The 22,379-nt window shown below is 36.3% G+C and overlaps 2 protein-coding genes across 2 annotated transcripts in view; both read left to right on the forward strand.

The window, feature by feature from the left end:
• Positions 1-4,610: 4,610 nt before the first annotated feature.
• On the forward strand, positions 4,611-17,034 carry LOC149788860 (uncharacterized). Its single transcript, XM_089974972.1, has 2 exons — positions 4,611-4,737; positions 15,992-17,034. Exons 1-2 carry the CDS (start codon positions 4,668-4,670, stop codon positions 16,357-16,359), a joined length of 438 nt encoding a protein of 145 aa, XP_089831098.1. The 5' UTR covers positions 4,611-4,667; the 3' UTR covers positions 16,360-17,034.
• Positions 17,035-17,104: 70 nt separating this feature from the next.
• LOC149788861 (uncharacterized) overlaps positions 17,105-22,379 on the forward strand; it is a 45,800-nt gene continuing 40,525 nt past the window's right edge. Inside the window, exon 1 of the mRNA XM_089973556.1 lies at positions 17,105-19,375. Coding sequence (XP_089829682.1) covers positions 19,138-19,375 — 238 coding nt within the window. The 5' untranslated portion in view covers positions 17,105-19,137. The remainder of the gene's footprint in view (positions 19,376-22,379) is intronic.

Below are 22,379 nucleotides of genomic sequence, written 5' to 3' on the forward strand. Positions count from 1 at the left end.
TTTTTTATCAGAAATAATACATATATTTCATTCAGCATAATTAATAGTCTAGACATAATTGGCCCAATATTAGTGAGGGGCGGTGCGGGGTCATTGTATTGGTATTGTTGTTCATGGCAACGCGTTCGTCGCCGTCCTTTGTAAGTCCCTGGTATATTTTACCGATTTTTTTTTCTACCTCGCATAAAAGGAGCAACTTACACAAAGATTTCTTAGACGTAATGGTCATACGGATAACTATGTGTAACAAACGAAATAGCATTCTTAGATGTAATTGTCTTACATATATCTTTGTGTAACACACAAAACAGCATTTCTTAGACGTAATGTTTCGACGGATATCTTTGTAACACAAGAAATAGTATTTCTTAGACGTAATCTTCCAACGGATATCTTTGTGTAACACAGGAAATAGCATTTCTTTGACGAAATGGTCTACGGATATCTTGGTGTAACACGCTTACGAAATAGCATACGATTTTCTTACGTTTACAACTTAGAAGACTCTAAGAGTAAACCTAATGTTGCGTCATGAAACAGCTCCCATCTGCCCAACCATCAGGATCGTGTCGCGCCTGCTGTGTTAGGAAGAGGGGAGGAAACCACGTGTGGTAGTTCCATGGACTGCTACGTACAGCTAATGACCAGCCTATGATTTAGACACAAGGAAGTCAGTGGCGTAGCTGCAAATGCGTGACAATTCTTCATAGTAGATGGCCAACCTACATCTCACCAACCCTCGCAGTAGTCGTGGACGACGATATCAGAGTACACTGTTGTAACCATTAGAATTACCGACGGAGAGGGTACCAGTCTAAGAGTGTAGCAGGCCAGAAATAGGAGACAAAAAAAAGTGAGAAGTTCTTGGACCTGCGAATAACAGACCGCAAGCCTGGAGAGATTGTCGATGTAAAGGTGAACAAAATTTTCCTGAGATTGAAGCACACAGGAAGAAGATACTGAGTAGGACTTTTTCAGTGGCTAACTGATCAAATTTGTCTCACTGTGTGGTGTTTTCATTTCGACTTTTTGAAACCCCATTTCATAGTACTCTTTCATATGTTTCAAACCACAAATTCGACCGTTTTTTAGCCGCGGTAAAAACACAACCATACAAAGAAAAATTTAAAATGCGTGAGACTAAATTAAAACGACTAACTTTTATTCACTAATTGTTTACATATTTTAGAAAACTAATGTATACTATGTACAAAAAAATTCAAAAATAGAATGTTAGTACTTAATACAATTTGTAATTTGTACGTTTGTGTTTATTAAATATGAAACTAACACATTATTGGTTGTTAGGGGTTGCCCACATTAGTTACAACTGGCCAGAATTTTAGCTTTATTGCATCAGCAGCGCTATAGAGAGGTTCAGTTGACGTTTGGGGACCCCAGACAGACTTCTCCTTTCTCTATATCGTCAATTTAACGAGGCTGTAACCAGTTATATTTAAGGTAGATAACTATGTTGGAACTAATCAGGGATAAACGTTATCCAGTCAGATGGATGCATTTTCAGCAATGCGTATCACATTTGAAATAAATCATAAGAAATACAAAATATGATCTAGATATGAATTAACATAATCGTGCATAATGTTAAAAGACATAACATTTTTTAAGCCTGAGAGAAGTTACAAGTCTTACATAATGCACCAATCACATCTAGTTTTGTTGTTCTCTTCTGAAAAGACTTCCCTTCACATTAAGCTCCGCCCACATGGGGGTGATACAATTGGTAGTGTTATAACTATTCATCTATTACCTTGTTGCTAAGGATGTCAGAAATTCACAGTAATGATGAGCTGGTTCTGTATATACCAACAAGACTTTCTTCAGACACACGTATCTGGTATAATGAGAAATTCTACTACTTTGTTTGGAAGACTTATACCTCAAGGAATGTATAGTCATTTCACTACCTTCATTCAAGGGATTTATTCTCATTCTGTAAATATAAATACACTACATACGAGTACAAAATTTCGTGTGTTTGGTTCACTGGTGCTCGACACGAGCTTGAAGTTAAGAAGAAAAAAAGCAATTATCTAAAGGAAAAAATTATCCAGAGTGACAAAAATACCTTAGATTACTCCAATGGCCCGTTCTGACATAGGACCCTCTCTATCATAATATATATATATATATATATATATATATATATATATATATATATATATATATATATATATATATATATATATATATATGATATAGAGGGTCCTATGTCAGAACGTGCCATGGGGGTAATCTAAGGTATTTTTGTCACTCTGGGTGATTTTTTTTCCTTTAGATAATTGTTTTGTTCTTTCTTAACATCAAGCTCGCGTCGAGCACCTGTGGTTCACAACTGTGTGAACTCCAACTGACTCAGTACGTGAAACACTATTATTTATTGGAAATAACTCTTGTTGAGCCAAGACTTGAAATGCTGTTGGAAATAGAGCTGTGCTAATTGACCGAATCGTACATTTAATCACATCAGTACATTAAATGATATTAATTAATTATTTATTTATTTCCACCCACCATTAACATTCCCATCTATATAGTCTTAACGTCTATTCCGAACTCACCATGAACAGTATTTACACCCACCACCAACCCATACACAATATCAGCACGCAACTCTAACCTTTCATCCACAACGATTACAGCCACCACTAAGCTCCACAACTACAATAACTACACCCACCACTAACCTCCCAATATACATTAATTACACTCATTACCAACTCCTCTTGTACAGTATTCACACCCACCAATAGCTTCCCTATCTAGTGTATTTACATCCACCAATAACCTACCCATGTACAGTATTTACAACCACCACTAACCTACATATCTACAGTATTTACACCCACCGCTAACCTCCCCATCTACAGTATTTACACCCATCACTAACCTCCTTACAGGGGCCCCGAGTGGCCGAGTGGTCTAAAGCGCTCTCCGTTACGGATCACTGCCATCTCACCTCTGTCTGCGTGTGTTCGAGTCTAGGATTCGGCCAATGTGGGTATGTGAGAAAGCTTGCCAGTAGCTTCTCGTGGGTCGATGGTTCTTCCCGGGGTTTTCGCGGGTTCTTCCCCCACCACTAATACTGGCCGCTATGCATAGCCTATCGTGTGCTGAAAAAATGGCGTTAAACCCCACAACAGCAACAACGACAGCAACAACAGTAACTTCCTTTTATACAGTATTTACAACCACCACTAACCCACCCATCTACAATATTTACACCCACCAGTAACCTCTGCATCTGCATTATTTACACCCACCAATAACCTACCCATCTACAATACGTATACCCACCACGAACTCCCCGTGTGTAGTATTTACACCCACCACTAACCTCCTCTATCCACAGTATTGGCACCAATTATTACCCTCTCCATCGACACCATCCACATCCACCACTAACCTACCCATGTATAGTATACTCACCAGTCACTTACCTACTAACCTACCCATATACAGTATATAAACTAGCAACTAACCTACCCATGTACAGTACATACACCAGTTACTAACCTACCCATATACAGTATATACACCAGTCACTTACCTACTAACCTACCCATATACAGTATATACACCAGTCACTTACCTACTAACCTACCCATATACAGTATACACACCAGCAACTAACCTACCCATGTACAGTACATACACCAGTTACTAACCTACCCATGTACAGTATATACACCAGTCACTAACCTACCCATGTACAGTATATAATCAAGCCACTAACCTACCCATTTATAGTATATATACCAGCCACTAACTTACCCATGTACAGTATATACACCAGTCCACTAACCTACCCATGTACAGTATATAAACAAGCCCCTAACCTACCCATGTACAGTATATATACCAACTACTAACCTACCCATGTACAGTATATACACCAGGCACTAACCTACCCATGTACAGTATATAAACAAGTCACTAACCTACCCGTGTATAGTATATACACCAGTTACTAACCTACCCATGTACAGTATATATACTAGCTACTAACCTACCCGTGTATAGTATATACACCAGTCACTAACCTACCCATGTACAGTATATATACCAGCCACTAACCTACCCATTTACAGTATATATACCAGCCACTAACCTACCCATGTACAGTACATACACCAGCCTCTAACCTAACCATGTACAGTATATACACCAGTCACTAACCTACCCATGTACAGTATATAAACAAGCCCCTAACCTACCCATGTACAGTATATATACCAACTACTAACCTACCCATGTACAGTATATAAAGAAGTCACTAACCTACCCATGTACAGTATATAAACAAACCACTAACCTACCCATGTACAGTATATAAACAAACCACTAACCTACCCATGTACAGTATATACACCAGCCACTAACCTATCCATGTACAGTTTTGTCACCAGCCAGTAAACTTCTCATTAATTGTTGCACTGATTGAATTATACAGGTGATTAGTATGACTTTTTATTATAGTAATACTTTTAATTGAACACGCTTTCTCATGCTTTGTCAATCGTTTTCAAAATGCTGCACATAGAAAAATTACTTGCGGGCTTTCAGACATTACATTTTACAAACAGGTTGACAACTTTCTTCACCTGGAATCAATAACATTGACAACAAGCTCTTAGAGTGACAACATGGCCACCGGAGGGAAGAATGAAATTAGATCCGACCTGCGTAACATTGGGACTCTGACACTGAAACCCGGTAAGTGATTGTATATATATATCCTGTTGGCTTTAATTATTTTATCAATATCATCCTCGTTGTGTGAAACGCCATTTTACCCATTCCTTTCATCTATGGCGCTGTACTTCTGTTGTGATGTACAATTATTTGATTAATCGACTTTTTCATGTCTGGTTTAGCCGTACATGGGTATATTCTGCACATAGAAAATGCTGATTGATATTACGAGAGTTTACATGGCTAGATCACTTCATACAGCGAGGGCTTACATGGCTAGATCACTTCATACAGCTAGGACTTACATGACTAGATCACTTCGTACAACTAGGGCTTACATGGCTATATCACTTCGTACAACTAGAGCATACATGGCTAGATCACTTCAGACAACGAGGGCTTACATGGCTAGTTCATTTCATACAACGAGGACTTGAATGGCTAGATCACTTCGTACAGCGAGGGCTTACATGGCTAGTTCACGTCAAACAACTTGGTCTTACATGGCTAGATCACTTCATACAACTAGGGCTTACATGGCTATATCACTTCGTACAGCTAGGACTTACATGGCTAGATCACTTCATACAACTAGGGCATACATGGCTAGATCACTTCAGACAACGAGGGCTTACATGGCTAGTTCATTTCATACAACGAGGGTTTACATGGGTAGATCACATTATACAACTATGGCATACATGGCTAGATCGCTTCAGACAACGAGGGCTAGTTCACTTTCTACAACGAGGGCTTACATGGCTAGATCACTTCATACAACGAGGACTTACATGGCTAGATCACGTCATACAACTAGAGTTAACATGGCTAGATCACTTCATAAAACGAGAGTTTACATGGCTAGTTTACGTCATACAACGAGAGTTTACATGGCTAGTTTACGTCATAAAACGAGGGCTTACATGGCTAGATCACGTCATACAATGAGAGGTTACATGGCTAGTTTAAGTCGTACAACGAGGGCTTGCATGGCTAGATCACGTCATAAAACGAGGGCTTACATGGCTAGATCACGTCATAAAACGAGAGTTTACATGGCTAGATCACGTCATACAACAAGGTCTTACATGGCTAGTTTACGTCGTAAAACGAGAGTTTACATGGCTAGATCACGTCATAAAACGAGAGTTTATGGCTAGTTTAAGTCATAAAACGAGGGCTTACATGGCTAGATCACGTCATAAAACGAGGGCTTACATGGCTAGATCACGTCATACAATGAGAGTTTACATGGCTAGATCGCGTCATAAAACGAGGGCTTACATGGCTAGATCACGTCAACAATGAGAGTTTACATGGCTAGTTTACGTCATACAACGAGAGTTTACATGGCTAGTTCATGTCATACAACGAGAGTTTCGATGGCTAGTTTACGTCATACAACGAGGGTTTACGTGGCTAGTTTACGTCTAACAACGAGGGTTTACATGGCTAGTTTACGTCATAAAACGAGAGTATACATGGCTAGATCACGTCATAAAACGAGAGTTTACATGGCTAGTTCACTTCAATATTGTTAATTTAGTTTTATATGAGCACATTATGAACATACTATTATTATGACGTAGGTAGAAACAACAAAAAACTATTAATAGCCCCACCATACACCACACCGTCAACCAGGGTTTGCATCTACCACTTCGGACTGTACACACATACTCTTGAGTCGTATAGTATAAGTTTCATAAATTCTACCTCAAGCCAGTGTGATCTCATTTCGATAATTTCAACAAAATCATATTTTTTGGGCTTATGTTTTACTTTTACAAAATACTGAGTTAAGAATATTAAATTTAACACTAATGTGTATTTCTTGACAATTATTATGTAGTGAATTTCGGCTTACAAAGAGCTTGTACGTCTTGGAAAACTTTGTAAAATATTTGGCAAAATAATCCAGAGTTGTATCAAAGGAAGAAAGGTCACATGACAAAGAGAACGTTTCGGCCGGATTAATGGGCAGACAGATAGACAAACATAGCAAAGCGAAATGTGCCAAAAGTGAACTATGATCATGCGTTGAACTGATATATATATATATATGATCATGCGTTGAACCGATATATATATATATATATATATATATATATATATATATATATATATATATATATATGTCAATTACTAATTAATCAGGCGAGAATGTATTGCATCATCAGACCATCTCGCTCTTTAATTAAGTTCTCTTTACCAGAAATCTCTCTGACACAGGCCTTTTCAATACCAGACAGTAAGACAGGGCTAATATCTGAATCAATCCCCTATATTGTAATAGCGTTTACATAATTTCCATTACTGATCTTAGTTTTGTATTATATTCAATTGGTACATGGTCAGTTTCACACTAAGGGAACTATGTGTTCTCAGAACTAGAACCAATCCTGCTGCACCTCTAGTTCAAACTCAGACAAGTCACGTACGTTCCTTTTGTTGTTTCCGAAATGAAGCTGAATGTGTGATGACATAAAATTGACTCTAAGAAAAATATATTACCAGAAACTTGCATTTTTCCAGTTTCAATATCCGGAACGACAAAATTAAATGGATAAAATGACGAACATAACAAGACAATGACAACAATAATTTGGGAGAAAATGCAGAAAACGTATGTGCCATGTTGAATTAAACCAGTTCTGTACATTTTGGTGGTCAGGGTTGCGTGTGTGTGTGAGTGTGTGTGTGTGTAAGCGTGTGTTTGAGAGAGAGAGAGAGAGAGAGAACTTGTTGATCTGCAAGCTAAAAATGTACGTGACTTACATATAAAAATATACGATAAATCTCTTTTATTTTTCCTTCTAATTGTGTTTTTGTTTTTGTTATGGGGTTTAACGCCTTTTTTCAGCACACGATAGGCTATGCATGGCGGCCAGTATTAATGGTGGAGGAAGAACCCGGGACAACCTCGGGAAGAACCACCGACCCACGACAAGCTACTGGCAAGCTTTCTCACATACCCACATTAGCCGAATCCTTCCTTCTAACTAAAATAGACGTCTAACCATTTTGGCATTTGTATCGACTTTCATTTCAGGATATATATATATATATATATATATATATATATATATATATATATATGAACTCTTCCAAATGCATTATAAAACGAAAAATAACTGTGATCTGTATGCAGTTATCAACATCATCAACGGTAAAATCGTTGCAACTCATTTAAGTTCATTGCAATAGATAAGGAATGAATATTTCATTTGGGTTTCAGTTTCACTTTTTTAGCTTCACCCTCTTGCATGTAAGACCGATTTTTTATATTTCATAAAATGTCTCTTTCATTCACGAGCTTAAGACCCACCCACCAGTTGCCAATCTTGGCATAATGTTACACTGTGTACTGTGGAAGTGATCTAGATTAATTTCTGTAGTGTGAAAATTATCTATCTCTCTCTCTCTCTCTCTCACACACACACACAAGGATAATCACAATCACATCATAGACCTTTTTTCAAAATGAAGATCAAGGAAAACCAAGGTAGGTATACAGATGAAATAACAGTCGCATGTATACAGAAATGAAAAGTGCATGGTTAGAGTTTCAGGTTCGTATGCCAAGGTTTCATATTTTATTGTAAAAATTGTGAACCTTTTTGACCTGGACTGTTCGAATGAAGACATTCATCGCACGAGGACATAACGTGTGTAACAATGCAAATAGAGACGACATAATAGGATTACACTGTTGTTGGGTTTTTCTCTCAACTGGAACAATTTTGTATTCACGTGTAGATCCTCTGATTTTTTTTTACATTACTGCAATGCCCCCCAAAATGACTCATATATAACATGATTAAGCACATATCAGTTAAGGCAGACAAATTTAATGTTGTCATGTTTATTTTAAATATTTTTGATTCAGTGTTTGAGACTCTATATATGGCATAGTTCTTTAACAAAAACAAATCAGCCTTTAGTTTGGTGCCCTAGGTGGGCGAGTGTTCAACCACTGTCATCACACCTCTGTTCGCATGCGTTTCAGTCTCGTCCAACGTGGGTATGGGAGAAAAGGTGCCTGTGCCTTCCCGTGAGTCGGTACTTTGTACTGGTGTTTTACCGGGTTCTTTCTCACCGGTTATACTGACTGTCACCTTTCTCACCGGTTATACTGACGGTCACGTATAACCTATAGTGTGCTAAAAGAACATTTTCTTTGGATTTTCGTTTCTTTAAACCTTCTGAAAATGTTTAAATCATCCAAAAAGTCTAAATTCAAATAATAAACAAACATAAATTTAATTTTCAATTTTTTTTTCAGTAATTATTGAATGAAAGTAAAAGTGTTTTTGAAAGCGCGAAACATTTATTATTTATCATATTTACGCACATGTACAAGCTTACCAAATTGAATATATCTGTGTTCAGGTACAATCCTATCAAATTTAATTAATGTATCTGTGTTCAGCGACACTCCTCCCCAATTGCATGCTATTAGAGACAAGCCCGGTTTGGCGCTACAAATATATTGACAGACCGACAACATGACGAATATGATTAGATCAATAAATATTGTTACGAATATATAGACAGCTCGACGAACAGAACGAATATGATCAAATCAAATAATATTCACTGCTACTGTGTGGACAGATCGACGAACAGAACAACTAGGATCAATCAAGTTATATTAAATACAAATATACGGACATATCGACGAACAAGACGAATATGATCAAATCAAGATATATGCAGTGAGACAGTATAAAATAATGTTGTATTACATGAAAGCACATATATTATTGTGACATTATTTTCATTTTTATTTTATTACAAAATTTGAAAAGATACCTAGAATGTGTGGTTAGCATAAGTAAAGTTAGGATCTGTCTGACAGAGAGTGATCTCCGTGGGCGCGCGCATGCGTGTGTGGTTTTAGCGTAGCTTTACTAATTTGTCAGCCGTTTCGCTACGATGTCTGCATTGTGACAGTTTATAGGATGTCTAACACTGGGGCATCATGCCGAAGATATATAGCTTCATGCCCCACCCAGTCACATTACCCTGATACTGAAAGCCATGCGAGGCAGCTGCTAGTACCATTTAAGTTTATGGTATGACTCGGCCGGGGTTCGAACCCTCGACCTTCCGAATCCGAGGCGGACGTTCTAACCAATAGGCCATCCGTGTATCTCACTGAATATAAATAGAGTTGTAATATGCAGATGTAGGTAGTTCACCTTCTGTTTAAATTCCATAGAAATAAGTTAAAAACACGTAATTTTACTAAAGTCACAAAATAAAACTCAGCTATTGTTATTTTATCCAATGAAATTAGGCATCTAATATTTTTTTTTAGCATAGCCATATCTGTTTTTGAAGTTGGTTTAGCCATTTTGTACTTAGCTCCTTTGACAAAGACTGGAGAGCGACAAAGGTCATCAATCAATCAATTAAAGGATTTAAGCTGGTTAAGTCTCGAAGGTCGAGATTTTCAATTGATCGGGACTGTAGGAATGGAGCCACTACTAGTAGCAACAGGGGACGCCGCTAGAGGGCACTGGCGATCAAGATTAACGTTTTCTCAAAATGTCAACCTTATTACACCCGGTACTTTCTCCGCTTTAATATGTAAAAAGCCGACATTATTACATCCGAACGTATTCATGGTTGAAAGGTCAAATGTCTATATTTAGCGTATATGACACTGGGCCATTTCTACAACTTATTCAGCGGAAAAAAACGAAAACCGAATTTTTCAAAACGCTGAAAAACTAAATAAACGAACATATATGCTCAACTACGCCTACTTTTTAAATACTTTGGAGTTCTTTTTAAGAGAATAATGATAAAATGTGAGCGAATATTGCGGAAAACCAAAGAATTACGTCATTTTCAACGGTCACCCATGCCAGCAAGAACGGTAACTCTTCCCGGCACATGGGTACGTACAAAATGTAAACAATGACAACAACACGACGCAATCTGTGTTAAAAAACTCACATTACACGAACACTTGATTGTATGAAAAGGCAGACGTTTATAGCAAGGAATCAGATTATACAGACGTACTGTCATTCATTATATCAAACGTACTGCAAAATATTTGTACAACTTTTGTTGTATAATATATTTTCGAGGTTAGAGACTCGACGGGAGTATCACTCACCGACTCCGTGATACTAGATGTATTGCTAATATGTATGTGATTGTCAGGTCATCTGTTCTACGTACGATTCTTATTTAGAGACATTGGTGTTAAAATTAAAATGTTCATGTTTAGTAGGGACGGAAAAGAGGTAAAAGTTCAACTATTTTTCAGAATTTTGAAGAATGAAAACAAATTCATTTAAAATTGTCATGCCATTTTTTGTGAATATTTTCATCATAAACCAAGGAACAGAGACTCATGATTATGCTATTCATGCAAACATGTTAGGGGGCGTGTGATAAAAAGGCACAGAAAGTCTTCAGAAGTACCTGGAACATAGAAAAAGTGAATTTATTCTTGAAGCTGAAAGTTCAAAACACATTTATATATATAACCATATGTAAAAAATATGCAACTTGCAGCATGAAGTAACATGAGGTCAAGAATTTTCAAAAAGTGACCAAAGACCAATATTAAAAATGGTGGAAGGTACATGTGTTTGATTACTGCCTATGAATTTATTTGAAAAGATATCAAATAAGATGGGCTCATTTTTTAAATCTGCACACTCAAATTAAGCAGAAAATATTCCATTTTAAAAGCAACATATAATTTCAACTTGTGTATGACTCAAAAATATAGTATTTCAGGCAAAAAAGTTGGGAGGGGGGGTTGATAAAAACGCACAGGGGTCTTACCTGGAACATATAAAAAGTCAATTTATTCTTAACGATGAATTGTTCACAAAACATTTCTATATAAAATATATGTAAGAAATTTTCAAAAATTGCCAAAGACCAATATTAAAAATGGTGGACGGTACATGTGTTTGAATGCTTCCTGTGAATTTATTTGAAAATATATCATAAAGATGGGTTCATTTTTTAAATCTGCACACTCAAATTATGCAGAAAACATTCCATTTTTATATATTCTGTAGTTATGAAAAAATCATCCCCTGTTGCTACGGCACTACATTCCTGCTTTTATGTGCGAATGTCGCACTTTTTAATTCATGAACATGTCCGACCGAGGAAGGAGGCAAAGGACCCGCAGGACACGAAACGCCACAGGTAAGCTGTATGCCCAGAAACGGCAAAGAGCGTAAGATCAAATCAAGTCCTGTTATACTAGTGGACAGAAACACAGGCACTTGATTCTGTGGAATCAAGTGCCTGTGGACAGAAATCTATTCCAATTGTAAGCCACTCATGTAATTTTCATAATCCTTTGAGTTGTGTAATTTCACTACTGTTTTTAAGTAAAGTTGGAATCTGGTGTGCATGGTGTACTTTTGATTTTCCGAAATGTTGTCAATCAGCTGGGTGTCATGCACCCATTACATGTTTGGGTCACGCTGTGTTGACTTTCGATTTTCACTTTTGATGGTCGTGAACACTGTCCTCCTTTTATACTATTATTATTGACCAATCAATATCAAACATCAAACATTCTATGCTGAATGAGACGTAATCTTATAAACATGAAGACCCAAGAACACGAGACATACTAAAGAATTAATTCTACAGATTTCCACACGAATGATTACAAAATAAAATGCAACTACACATGGTGTCATACATTTAAGATGTAAGTAGACAAGCCGTGTGATCAAAATGTCCGTTGACAACACATTGTAGCTGTAATACACACATGCACTCCGCATGAATGAACATTCAAATCACATCTGCCTAAATAAGTCTACATATCTGTGAATTAAAAGTGGGACATTTTATGCATAAAATGTACATATAACTAATAGGGTCATTCCTAGTTGCATGAAATAGCTCACTTCATGAACAAGATATATATTACGATAGTGCAGTGAACGAGAAATGCCATGCTGTAAACATGCTAAAGTTTACGCTGTTGACTTAAACCAGACGTACCAGCATAACACTATGGTTATTCAGTCCATCTGAGTAGTGTATGCAAAGTTATTCAGTCCATCAGAATAGTGTATCAGCTTATTCAGTCCATCTGAGTAGTGTATATATGGTTATTCAGTCCATCTGAGTACTGTAATTGTTTATTCATTCTATCTGAATAGTGTATCTATGGTTATTCAGTCCATCTGAATAGTGTATCTATGTGTATTCAGTCCATCTGAGTAGTGTATATATGGTTATTCAGTCCATCTGAGTACTGTATCTGTTTATTCAGTCCATCTGAATAGTGTCTATAAGGTTATTCAGTTCATCTGAATAGTGTATCCATGTTTATTCAGTCCATCTGAGTAGTGTATCTATGGTTATTCAGTCCATCTGGATAGTATATGTATATTAATTTGTCATCTCAGTTGGTTCCAGTTTATGACCTAAAATCAAAATGGGGTGGGTAAGATACAGATAAATCCTGGGGTCAGTTTGAGTCATATAAATGTATTTCGCACCTTGCGAATGCTCATATCGATGTAGGACTTGTTTTGAAATTTCTATTAAAAAAAAATTACCCATATGCCCCATCCCACCCCAATATTACGGTAAGAACTTTAATTTTGTTACCAATATACGCTTATGAATATATGAGTGACCCAAGTTTTATTTTATTTATGTAGTTTTTGCATATTTGTTATATTTATTTTTATTTTAACAAATTTATTTCTGTAGTTGTAGTGTAGTAAGAGTTGGAAATGATTGTAAAACTTCACCCTCTTAGTAAGAGGTGTGGTCAATTGAATTTGGCTGGCATTATCTAGGGGATGACCTCCCTCGATCTGATTGTCCAGTGTGAGTGGTCAGGTAGAATATCAACAGAGAACTGAGCAAGACTATTGGGAAGAAATAATGCAATACGAGCCCCCTTTGACAAGAAAAATAACAAATTTAATCAATATTAAATTAATAGCGGCAAATCCAATTCCTAAGTTATGTCAAAAGAATTTAATAGCAGTGTCTGATTTGGATTTATTTCATCGTAATAATGAGTGGTGAAAAGAGCGCAATGTCCACGACTGATTGATTGTACCACCTTCCTCCTCTTGACCCGTGAATAACACATCTTCCTATTCTCTGAAGTCTTCCTCTTCTGAACACTTTATCTCTTTCTGGACTTCCTAGTCTTTTATTCTGAACATGTCTCTTCCGGACTTACATCTTTGGACTGTCCTATCTCTCCTAGAAAGCTGTTTCCTTAATTACAAAATTACCTCTAAATCTCTATACGTATCACTTTCTATACGTACATAAAATTCCCTCACTTATGTTACTCAGAAGCATAACTAGCTATCCAAACACTGCATAAATTGAGACCTAATTCGATAGACCATCACTCTCACTTCACAGCGACCATAAATTAACACGTGAGCAGTGGATCTAACTTTACCATATCTCTTTACCAATGCTACCACATGCTCAGTTACTATTGCATAAAATTCACAAAATTCTATCTCACAGCAATTCCTAGCCTACAAGATTATTTAAATATTACAAAATCAGATATAAATATGCAATTATCGTTAACTCACAATAATCAGTATTGTCCTAAGAGACATAGGAAATTAATTCATATAACCCTATGAAATCATACGCATATGAAAATTTGGATCGCAGGCAATCCATCAATTCTATCAATGGACTTGTAACTGTAAAATTAATGAGAAAAATTACATAACAACTCTAGTGGCAACAGATTTCCATGAAACTGAATAAACGATACACAATATGGATCAAGGTCATATCAAACACATTTGCATAAAACAAAACAATCAAAAATAGATAATTACATGAAAAAGTTAAAATTGCGCACCTTAATGCTGTTCTCTTTCAGAAATTGCGCATCCATGCACTAAAACCTGTCTTATCTTCCAAAACAACCACCTGGTCCCCTTTTCTTGTTTAACTAGGAAAGCACTATTCTTTTTAGGCTTCCTTGGAGCCAAACTTCTTTCTCGGTAATATTCGGACTAAAGAATTTTGACCAAGGTCATCACTTTAAATTCACATTACTAGTTTTTCCCAAGATAATCATTTCTTCCATCAGATTTTGGACAGCCTAGAATCTCTGAACTACGTTGCATATCAACTTCTCTTTGAAAATGACTATTTGACATGGGTTCCTATCAAGCGGTTATAGCTCAGATATTTACTTTCTCAGGACAGCATTACGATGCCCCTGTCAAATCTCAATGAGTTGTAGCTGCTGGCCTTTCAAGTTTAAGACTGTCATGGGAGGGGCAGCAGAAAGTTTGAAGTGACCCTTCATAAAGACTTTTCCGGCTTAAATGTGATACAATTTTAATGCTCAGTGCATTCAATTTTAAGGTTCAATACTTATTCAAAATTCGACCCATACATAGATAGAGGGACAACAACAGCTTCCACATAGACCCAGTTATCACACAGTATTTTTTTAAAATGAATACATTACAAATGTCTCGTATGTGAGAAAGCTTTCCAGTAGCTTCTCTTGGGTCAGTGGTTCTTTCCAGGGTTTTCCCCAGGTTCTTCCTCCACCATTAATGCTGGCCACCATGTATAGCCTATCATGTGCTGAAAAATGGCATTAAACCCTATAACAACAGCAACAAGAAATGTCCAGATAAAAGTATGGTACATCTGACATCTTAAACTTACTAAAATCCAATACGGAACTATAATAATGTGTTTACTGGCTCCATGTGATGACTGGTACAAAATCCCTCTTAAAATAATAATAATAATAATAATAATAATAAAAGAATAATGAAAATGATACAGTTAGCACAGTTTACACCTATCTATTGGAATATTGATGACCCAAGTTTTAGTTTTGTTTATCCAATGAAAATAACAGGAAAAACAACAGTTTCCACATGGAACTAGTTATCACACTATAATGATTCATGACTCTGTACAGTAATGTTTTAATTAATAAAACTACAAGTATAATAATAATACAACGAGTATCATACAGTATTTTGTGTATTTTCCTGGTTAACTAATTTACAATGTATGTGAAGTCTAATCTAGATTTCTCTAATAATAATAGTAATAATAATAATAACAAGTTACATTAACAACAAGAACTAGAAAATGATGATTGTTGTTGTGGTGAATAATTGTGACAGTAGACTATTATTTAAAGTCATAAATTCAATCTATGTTGATCTTTATAAGTTGTATTGTATTTTAGTATAATTATACATGTCATTATTGATGTTTATATCATTTTATTTTACAGACAACCTTGACCCTTGTGGTGTCGTTGTGGTCAGAGACAAGATGTTAATCACAGAATGGGAGTCATGTAAAGTCCACGTGTACAGACGCCATGATGGCATGTTGCTGTCTTCATCAGGCAGACTGGAGTCAGGTCCCTATGGCATATGTTGTGTGAATGACACAGACGTCTGTGTAGCTATGTACAACAGTACCATAACACTTATGTCGGTACAGGACTCAGGTCTCATTTCTAGGGGTAAAACATTTCATTTACGACCATCATTTGATCGCTGTGATGGTGTTGCTATATTCAGGGACAAAATTGTTGTAAGTGCTGTAAAAGACAACACGATATATTGGTGTGTTGTATCATTACAAGATGGATGACTTGACAATTTACACAAAGTCTGTGGAGGGAGAGTTAGTTTCTTGACAGCAAAAGAAAGCATGGTTTATATCTTGTGTGATGCTAAATCCCCTGACGACATTGGTGTGTATGGATTTAATTTACTGAGTCCAAGTCAACCGTCATTCAGATACAAGCCTGAGGGACAGGGGCTACGTGGAATTACTGTAGATGAGAATGGATATTTATTTATGTGTGACTGGATTAACAATTCCATTCATCATCTGACAAGTCAGTGTGAGTTATTGGCCATTTATACAGAGGGGATACCACATGACCCCAACGCCATTTTCTGGGACAGTGGAATTCTGTACGTAACGGCTGTTAATGTGATCACCATGTATGAAACACAAGGCAAGTAATATATTTTATTTTTACTTCATTCACATCAACAACACATTTATAATTTTATTATCAAGACAAACATTTTAAAATATTTAAATAAAATTAAATTTAAATTATATTTGAAATAACATTGTTCATTTTTATGATTGAAGTCTGATAAAAAAAACAGTCATCTATATAGATGTAGGCTTATTTATTTAAGTAAATTATAAATAATATTTTCTTTATTGTTATTGAATTTAATACTAAGCTACTTTTTAATAGGTATGTTTATTATTTATTTTGAATAATTGTATAGCTGGGTTATCATTAAAAAATGTAAACACACGAATATCACCGGCCGATGACAAAGTCATGCTTGTTAAGCATAGTCAAAAATTGTTGCTGGCAGGTGGTGCTTTCATTGAGACTCTTAGCACGCAAAGTAAAAGCCGGTTATGACTGGTTTACTCAGATGGCTTAGCGTTGCCTGAAAATGGCGGCATGCATACGTGTACATTGGTGTTGTAGCATGTTTCTCTTGATGAGCTCAGATTATGATCTTGCAAGGAATATTTCGTGACTAGAAAATAAAAGGAATAATCAGCATTTAAAGGTATGTGGAATTTAATTTATACAAAATCACGTATCTGTTAGGTACAAGAAAGGTATGATATAGTAAAAAAGAAGCTACATGACTCTTTGTACCTTATGTGAAGGCGGGGATCATGTCAAAAGTGTCGAACAATAATCTGTGATTATCATTATATAAGCCAGGGTTGTGTGCCATAGAAAAAAAATAGGGTTGATAGGTAGGGAGGTTGTTTATTATTTTCCATTGAACATTTTGATTAGTTATATATGTTTTTTTTTGTTGTTTTTTTTACCACGGATGTGTGGTGGAGTGGGGCATCAGCAATGAAAAATAGGGACAGTCCACCGACCGCTAACATCTTTTTTTTTGACCAGTATAATTTGATTAATAAAAAATAAAAAGGAATCCAAATCTTTAAATTATTGAAAGGGCAAAAAGAATCCCTATAAAATCACAGAAATGAATAATGGGTATAAAATGCATCATTAAATAACAGTTGGTGTACATGATAATTATAATACAATGAATCACATGAATAAGTGTATAAAAAGTGTCAGCACATAGAAGATCCTTACTTTATTATGCAAGTATTTACTAAACAAGTGATCAGATTAACTGGTGTTTCATTATTTAGATTACAAGTCAATTTGTTGTAAGCATAAAAAGTTGATTCATATTAATGCTGCAAGGTGCAGATTTAAAAAAAAATATTGCTGAAATGTTTTTCATTAGTCAAAGGGGAGATAACCTATCTAATGACAGAACATGGCTTCTTTATAATTGGACATAATAATAATAATAATAATAATGCTTTATTTATAGAGGGTGACTCATTAGTCAAGGACTATTCTCCCATGAGGCCCTCTTAAGGAGAGTATAACAATGCACATTATATGAAGATAACAATAATTACTGTTTATTTTAACATGTTTAGTATTAAAATACTAAATTCCATTATCTATTAGAAACACATACAGGCTCATGATATCTTTTCTTAAATACTCTAATATTTTCAGCAGATTTTACATGTAGTGAAAGCTTGTTCCACAGAACTGTACCAGAGTACTGGAAGCTCATTTTAAATTGCTCTGTTCTTGATTGTGGTGGTACAGTACCTTCCATGTGACATTGATAGCTGATTTAATATCCTGAAGATATATCAAGAAAAAGAATTGAAACCTGGAGGTCAGCCTTAGCAGGACAACAGTGGACTTCATAAGTGTAGAGATCCCAACATTGACAAGGGAGGCAACTCACTTGTATATACATGTGGTTAACATTGCTTAGGACATTGTCGTTGTGAGAATATTTTAACAAGCTCTATCCTCATTAAATTTGCCTAAATATTTTTTAAAAACAAACTAGATGTATATTTTATTCACTATGTAATCCTGTTTACATTTAACTTAGTGCGTACTGTTAGGAACTGCCTGAAACAAGAAATGTTGTGGGGTTTAGCGCCATTTTTCAGCAAAAGATAGGCTATACATGGCGGCCAGTATTAATGGTGGAGAAAGAACCCGGGAAAAGCCCGGAAAGAACCACCAACTCATTAGAAGCTCCTGGCAAGCTTTCTCACATACCCACTGTGGCTAAATCCGAGACTCTAACCCACGCAGACAGACATGAGATGGCAGTGATCTGTAACAAAGAGCGCTTTAGACCACTTGGCCACACGGGGCCCTGAAACAAGAAATCACTTTTCTGCATTGCAAAAAGAATGACTGAATGCTATGTTGTATACATTGTCAGCAATTTTGTGTTTCCTTTCTTTATTGAAATTTAAAAATGTCAAAATATTTTAATTTCAGACCCAGCCCTTCCTGCGGAGATCCTTCGTATGGACCCTAATTCCATTCAGCTGTACAAAAAGGCCCTGCAGGATGGAAAGGAGAAGGTTTACAATATCAGGGTGATGGTGGTAGGGCAGTATGGGGTTGGAAAAACAACCTTGATAAAGCGCCTCCTTGGTCAGCAGGTTGATATATCTGAGAGGAAAAGCACGGAGGGAATCGATGTGCATAAACACTGTTGCAAAGTCTCTGTGGACAAAGGGGAATGGATACAGCAGCTTGAAGGTAAGCCAGCACTATCCACAAATTTTATAAAGAAAAAATAATTACATGATTTTGCCTGTCCAAAAAGTGCATGGGTAATGTTGTGTATTACTTTTCCAGTATTAAAATGATGATTGTAACCTTGGGATATTTTGGTGTCATTTTGAGATAAATGCCAGCTTTTGAATTTTGATCAATCCACCAGTCAAGTGTTAATTTGCCTATATAATCTCCAGGAAATATATACAACATTTGATATTATTAAATGATCTTCACATAGCATATATTCATGGTTAGATCTTTAAAAGACAACGCCCCTAAACACGCACCTGATAACTGGCTAACCTGCTTGTAACATGGGGTCAGGCATGCATCCCATTTTTGTTACCACACAATAACAGCAAATTGATCCTATTTGTTGAACTTGAAGAAAATTGCAATAACAATTGGTAACTGAGATTCTGATATATTTGTGGAAAATGGTAGATTGGACATTGCAATTTTAATCAACATTATGAAATTATCAACTTGTAATAATATATTTCTGTTGCAGTTTCTTTCCAAATGATGTTCCTAGTACACCGTAAATAATGATATTCAATGAAATTTTGATCAATGAAAATCTCACACCTAGTGGAGGCATTACTTTCAGAATTAAATACCAATTAAATAAATAAAAAATTATTAACACATTAACCCCTGGAGGTTTTTGTCGCTTTCGTCTGAAATTCGAGTAGGAAACACATTTTGAAAGCTATTTCTGAATAAATCCTAAAACACCAACTTCCAGGTGATCTTCCAATAACATACTGCCTAGTTGTGTTAGAAACATCATTTTTCATTGGCTATTTGGCTCGCGCATTTGCAGAAGGGTAAAAGTTGGAGTTCTATTTTTATTTTATTTTAATGGGTCCTAACTTCTACCCTAAATTTCTCCATTTCGAGACATGAGCGAGCTCTCTTTCTTTTGCGGTCGCTGCTCTCCTGGCCAGCTCCGTCTCTGCCTCTCAATCTGCTGCTATCATGGCCAGCTCCAGCTCTGTCTGTCTCTGTCTGCTGTTACCCTGGCCAGCTCCATCTCTCTTTTGGCCATCCTGGTCATCTTCTGGGCCTGTCTTTCAGCTGCTTTTTCGGCCCTCCATTCTTTGATTCTCTCTATGAATGCTGCAAGGCGATCTCCCTTGTACCCTAGATCTTCAGAGGCCATGGCGCGATACTCTTTAATCATCTGTCTATAGCCATTTTTGATGATACTAACAGTAAGTGATACCCTGTCTCGACTTAGAAATAATTGACAGATGTTATGTGTTCCTACCCCAGTACTTACCTGTTGGGGGCCCCGAGTGGCCGAGTAGTCTAAAGCGCTTAACATTACAGATCACTGCCTTCTCACCTCTGTCTGCGTGGGTTCGAGTCTCGAATTTAGCCTATGTGGGTATGTGAGAAAGCTTGTCAGTAGCTTCTTCTGGGTTGGTGGTTCTTTCCGTGGTTTTCCCGGTTTCTTCTCCACCATTAATACTTGCCGCCATGTATAGCCTATCTTTTGCTGAAAAATGGTGTTAAACCCTACAACAACAACAAAAACAACTTACTGTTGACAATAGCTAACTTCGCTTAGGTAAGATATTTTGCCCGATATTTGCTTCACAATTACTGCAAGTTAACTGAAATCTACCAAGCATGCAAATATCAAATATAAAATACACAAGTTGAAATCATAAAAATTCAAAATACACAGGATGGAAAATATCTCACAACTGTCTACTAATACTTCCTAACAAATAATACTTTAGGTTGTAAAGATAATATTTATGTCTAATTCAGATGTCAGACAATGCCACCAAATAACAAATAATTTAATAACAATTCAATAGTCAAGTGCATCAAATTTCCCAATTACTCTCCTTCCGCTCGACCCTGTGATAGCCTATTGCATCACTTGATTAGTAGTGTGAGTTAGATTTCCACCTGTCCTTGTACTCTACTCATCTGTGTATTCGTCTCTCCTGTTTCTCCCAATTCCTTCTCTTCCTTCCAACTTTCTCAAAATTCCTTCTCCTCCTCGACTTCTCTATACTCCTCCTTGACTCCTCTCTACTCCTTTTCCCCCTCCACCACTTTCTCCTCCAGACTACTTTTCCTCCTCCTCCACCTTCTCTCTACTTGCTAGACTATGTTGACTCCGACTGCTCTGCTAGTCTCACTTCCGTCTCCCTGCTGAGAGACTCGGGACTCAACTGAACCGGAAATTCTGTCCCCTAAAAAGCTTCCTGTGAAAACACAAGAACGGTACAATAGTTTTCTTTAGCCCTCTCATCTCACACTGCACACAGTCTATCATCAGATAATGGCTATTCATTTATTTCGGTCATGCATTCATTCACATCGAGATGCCTATGCATTCTTGTATGGTAAAATAAACATCATAATACAGCACTGTATCAATTACTTATACAAACATCAATAAATTCTGTCACATCAGTACATATTCCTAATCCCGTTATACTAACCATTTCCCAAATTCACAATTCAAGCATGTGTAAAGTCTAACATAATACATTAATAAATGCACTAGTTTACTACGAAGTAACCTAATAGCGAATTACAAAATTAATTCTGACCACAAGCTATCAATCTACATAATTCTCTACATAATATTCAAGCCTATTTCTCAAATACACATGTAAATAAAACACTACAAAGGCAATTGTGCATACTAAATGATTCTAGTAATTAAGCATACATACAACAAATAATTACAATTACTATGCCATAATATTCTACAAAAATCGAACAGATAAGTTGCTGACCTTTTCAGAGCTTTGTCTTTCCTTAGAATCTTCTATGCTTGACCGCCAAATTACAAGTGGCTTTGTTTTCATGGTAACCCCATTGATTAACAACCTGTGAAAGCGAATACTAAATTTTTTATCATTTGGATCTAAATTGTTATCGCACCCTTTATGTTAATTCAGATTAGATATCGCTGTGAACATATCCATTCAAACTTAGCAGACAATGTCCC

This window comes from Sinohyriopsis cumingii, chromosome 11 (genome assembly GCF_028554795.1).
Source record: "Sinohyriopsis cumingii isolate HCF-2022 chromosome 11, ASM2855479v2, whole genome shotgun sequence".
Taxonomy (NCBI): domain Eukaryota; kingdom Metazoa; phylum Mollusca; class Bivalvia; order Unionida; family Unionidae; genus Sinohyriopsis; species Sinohyriopsis cumingii.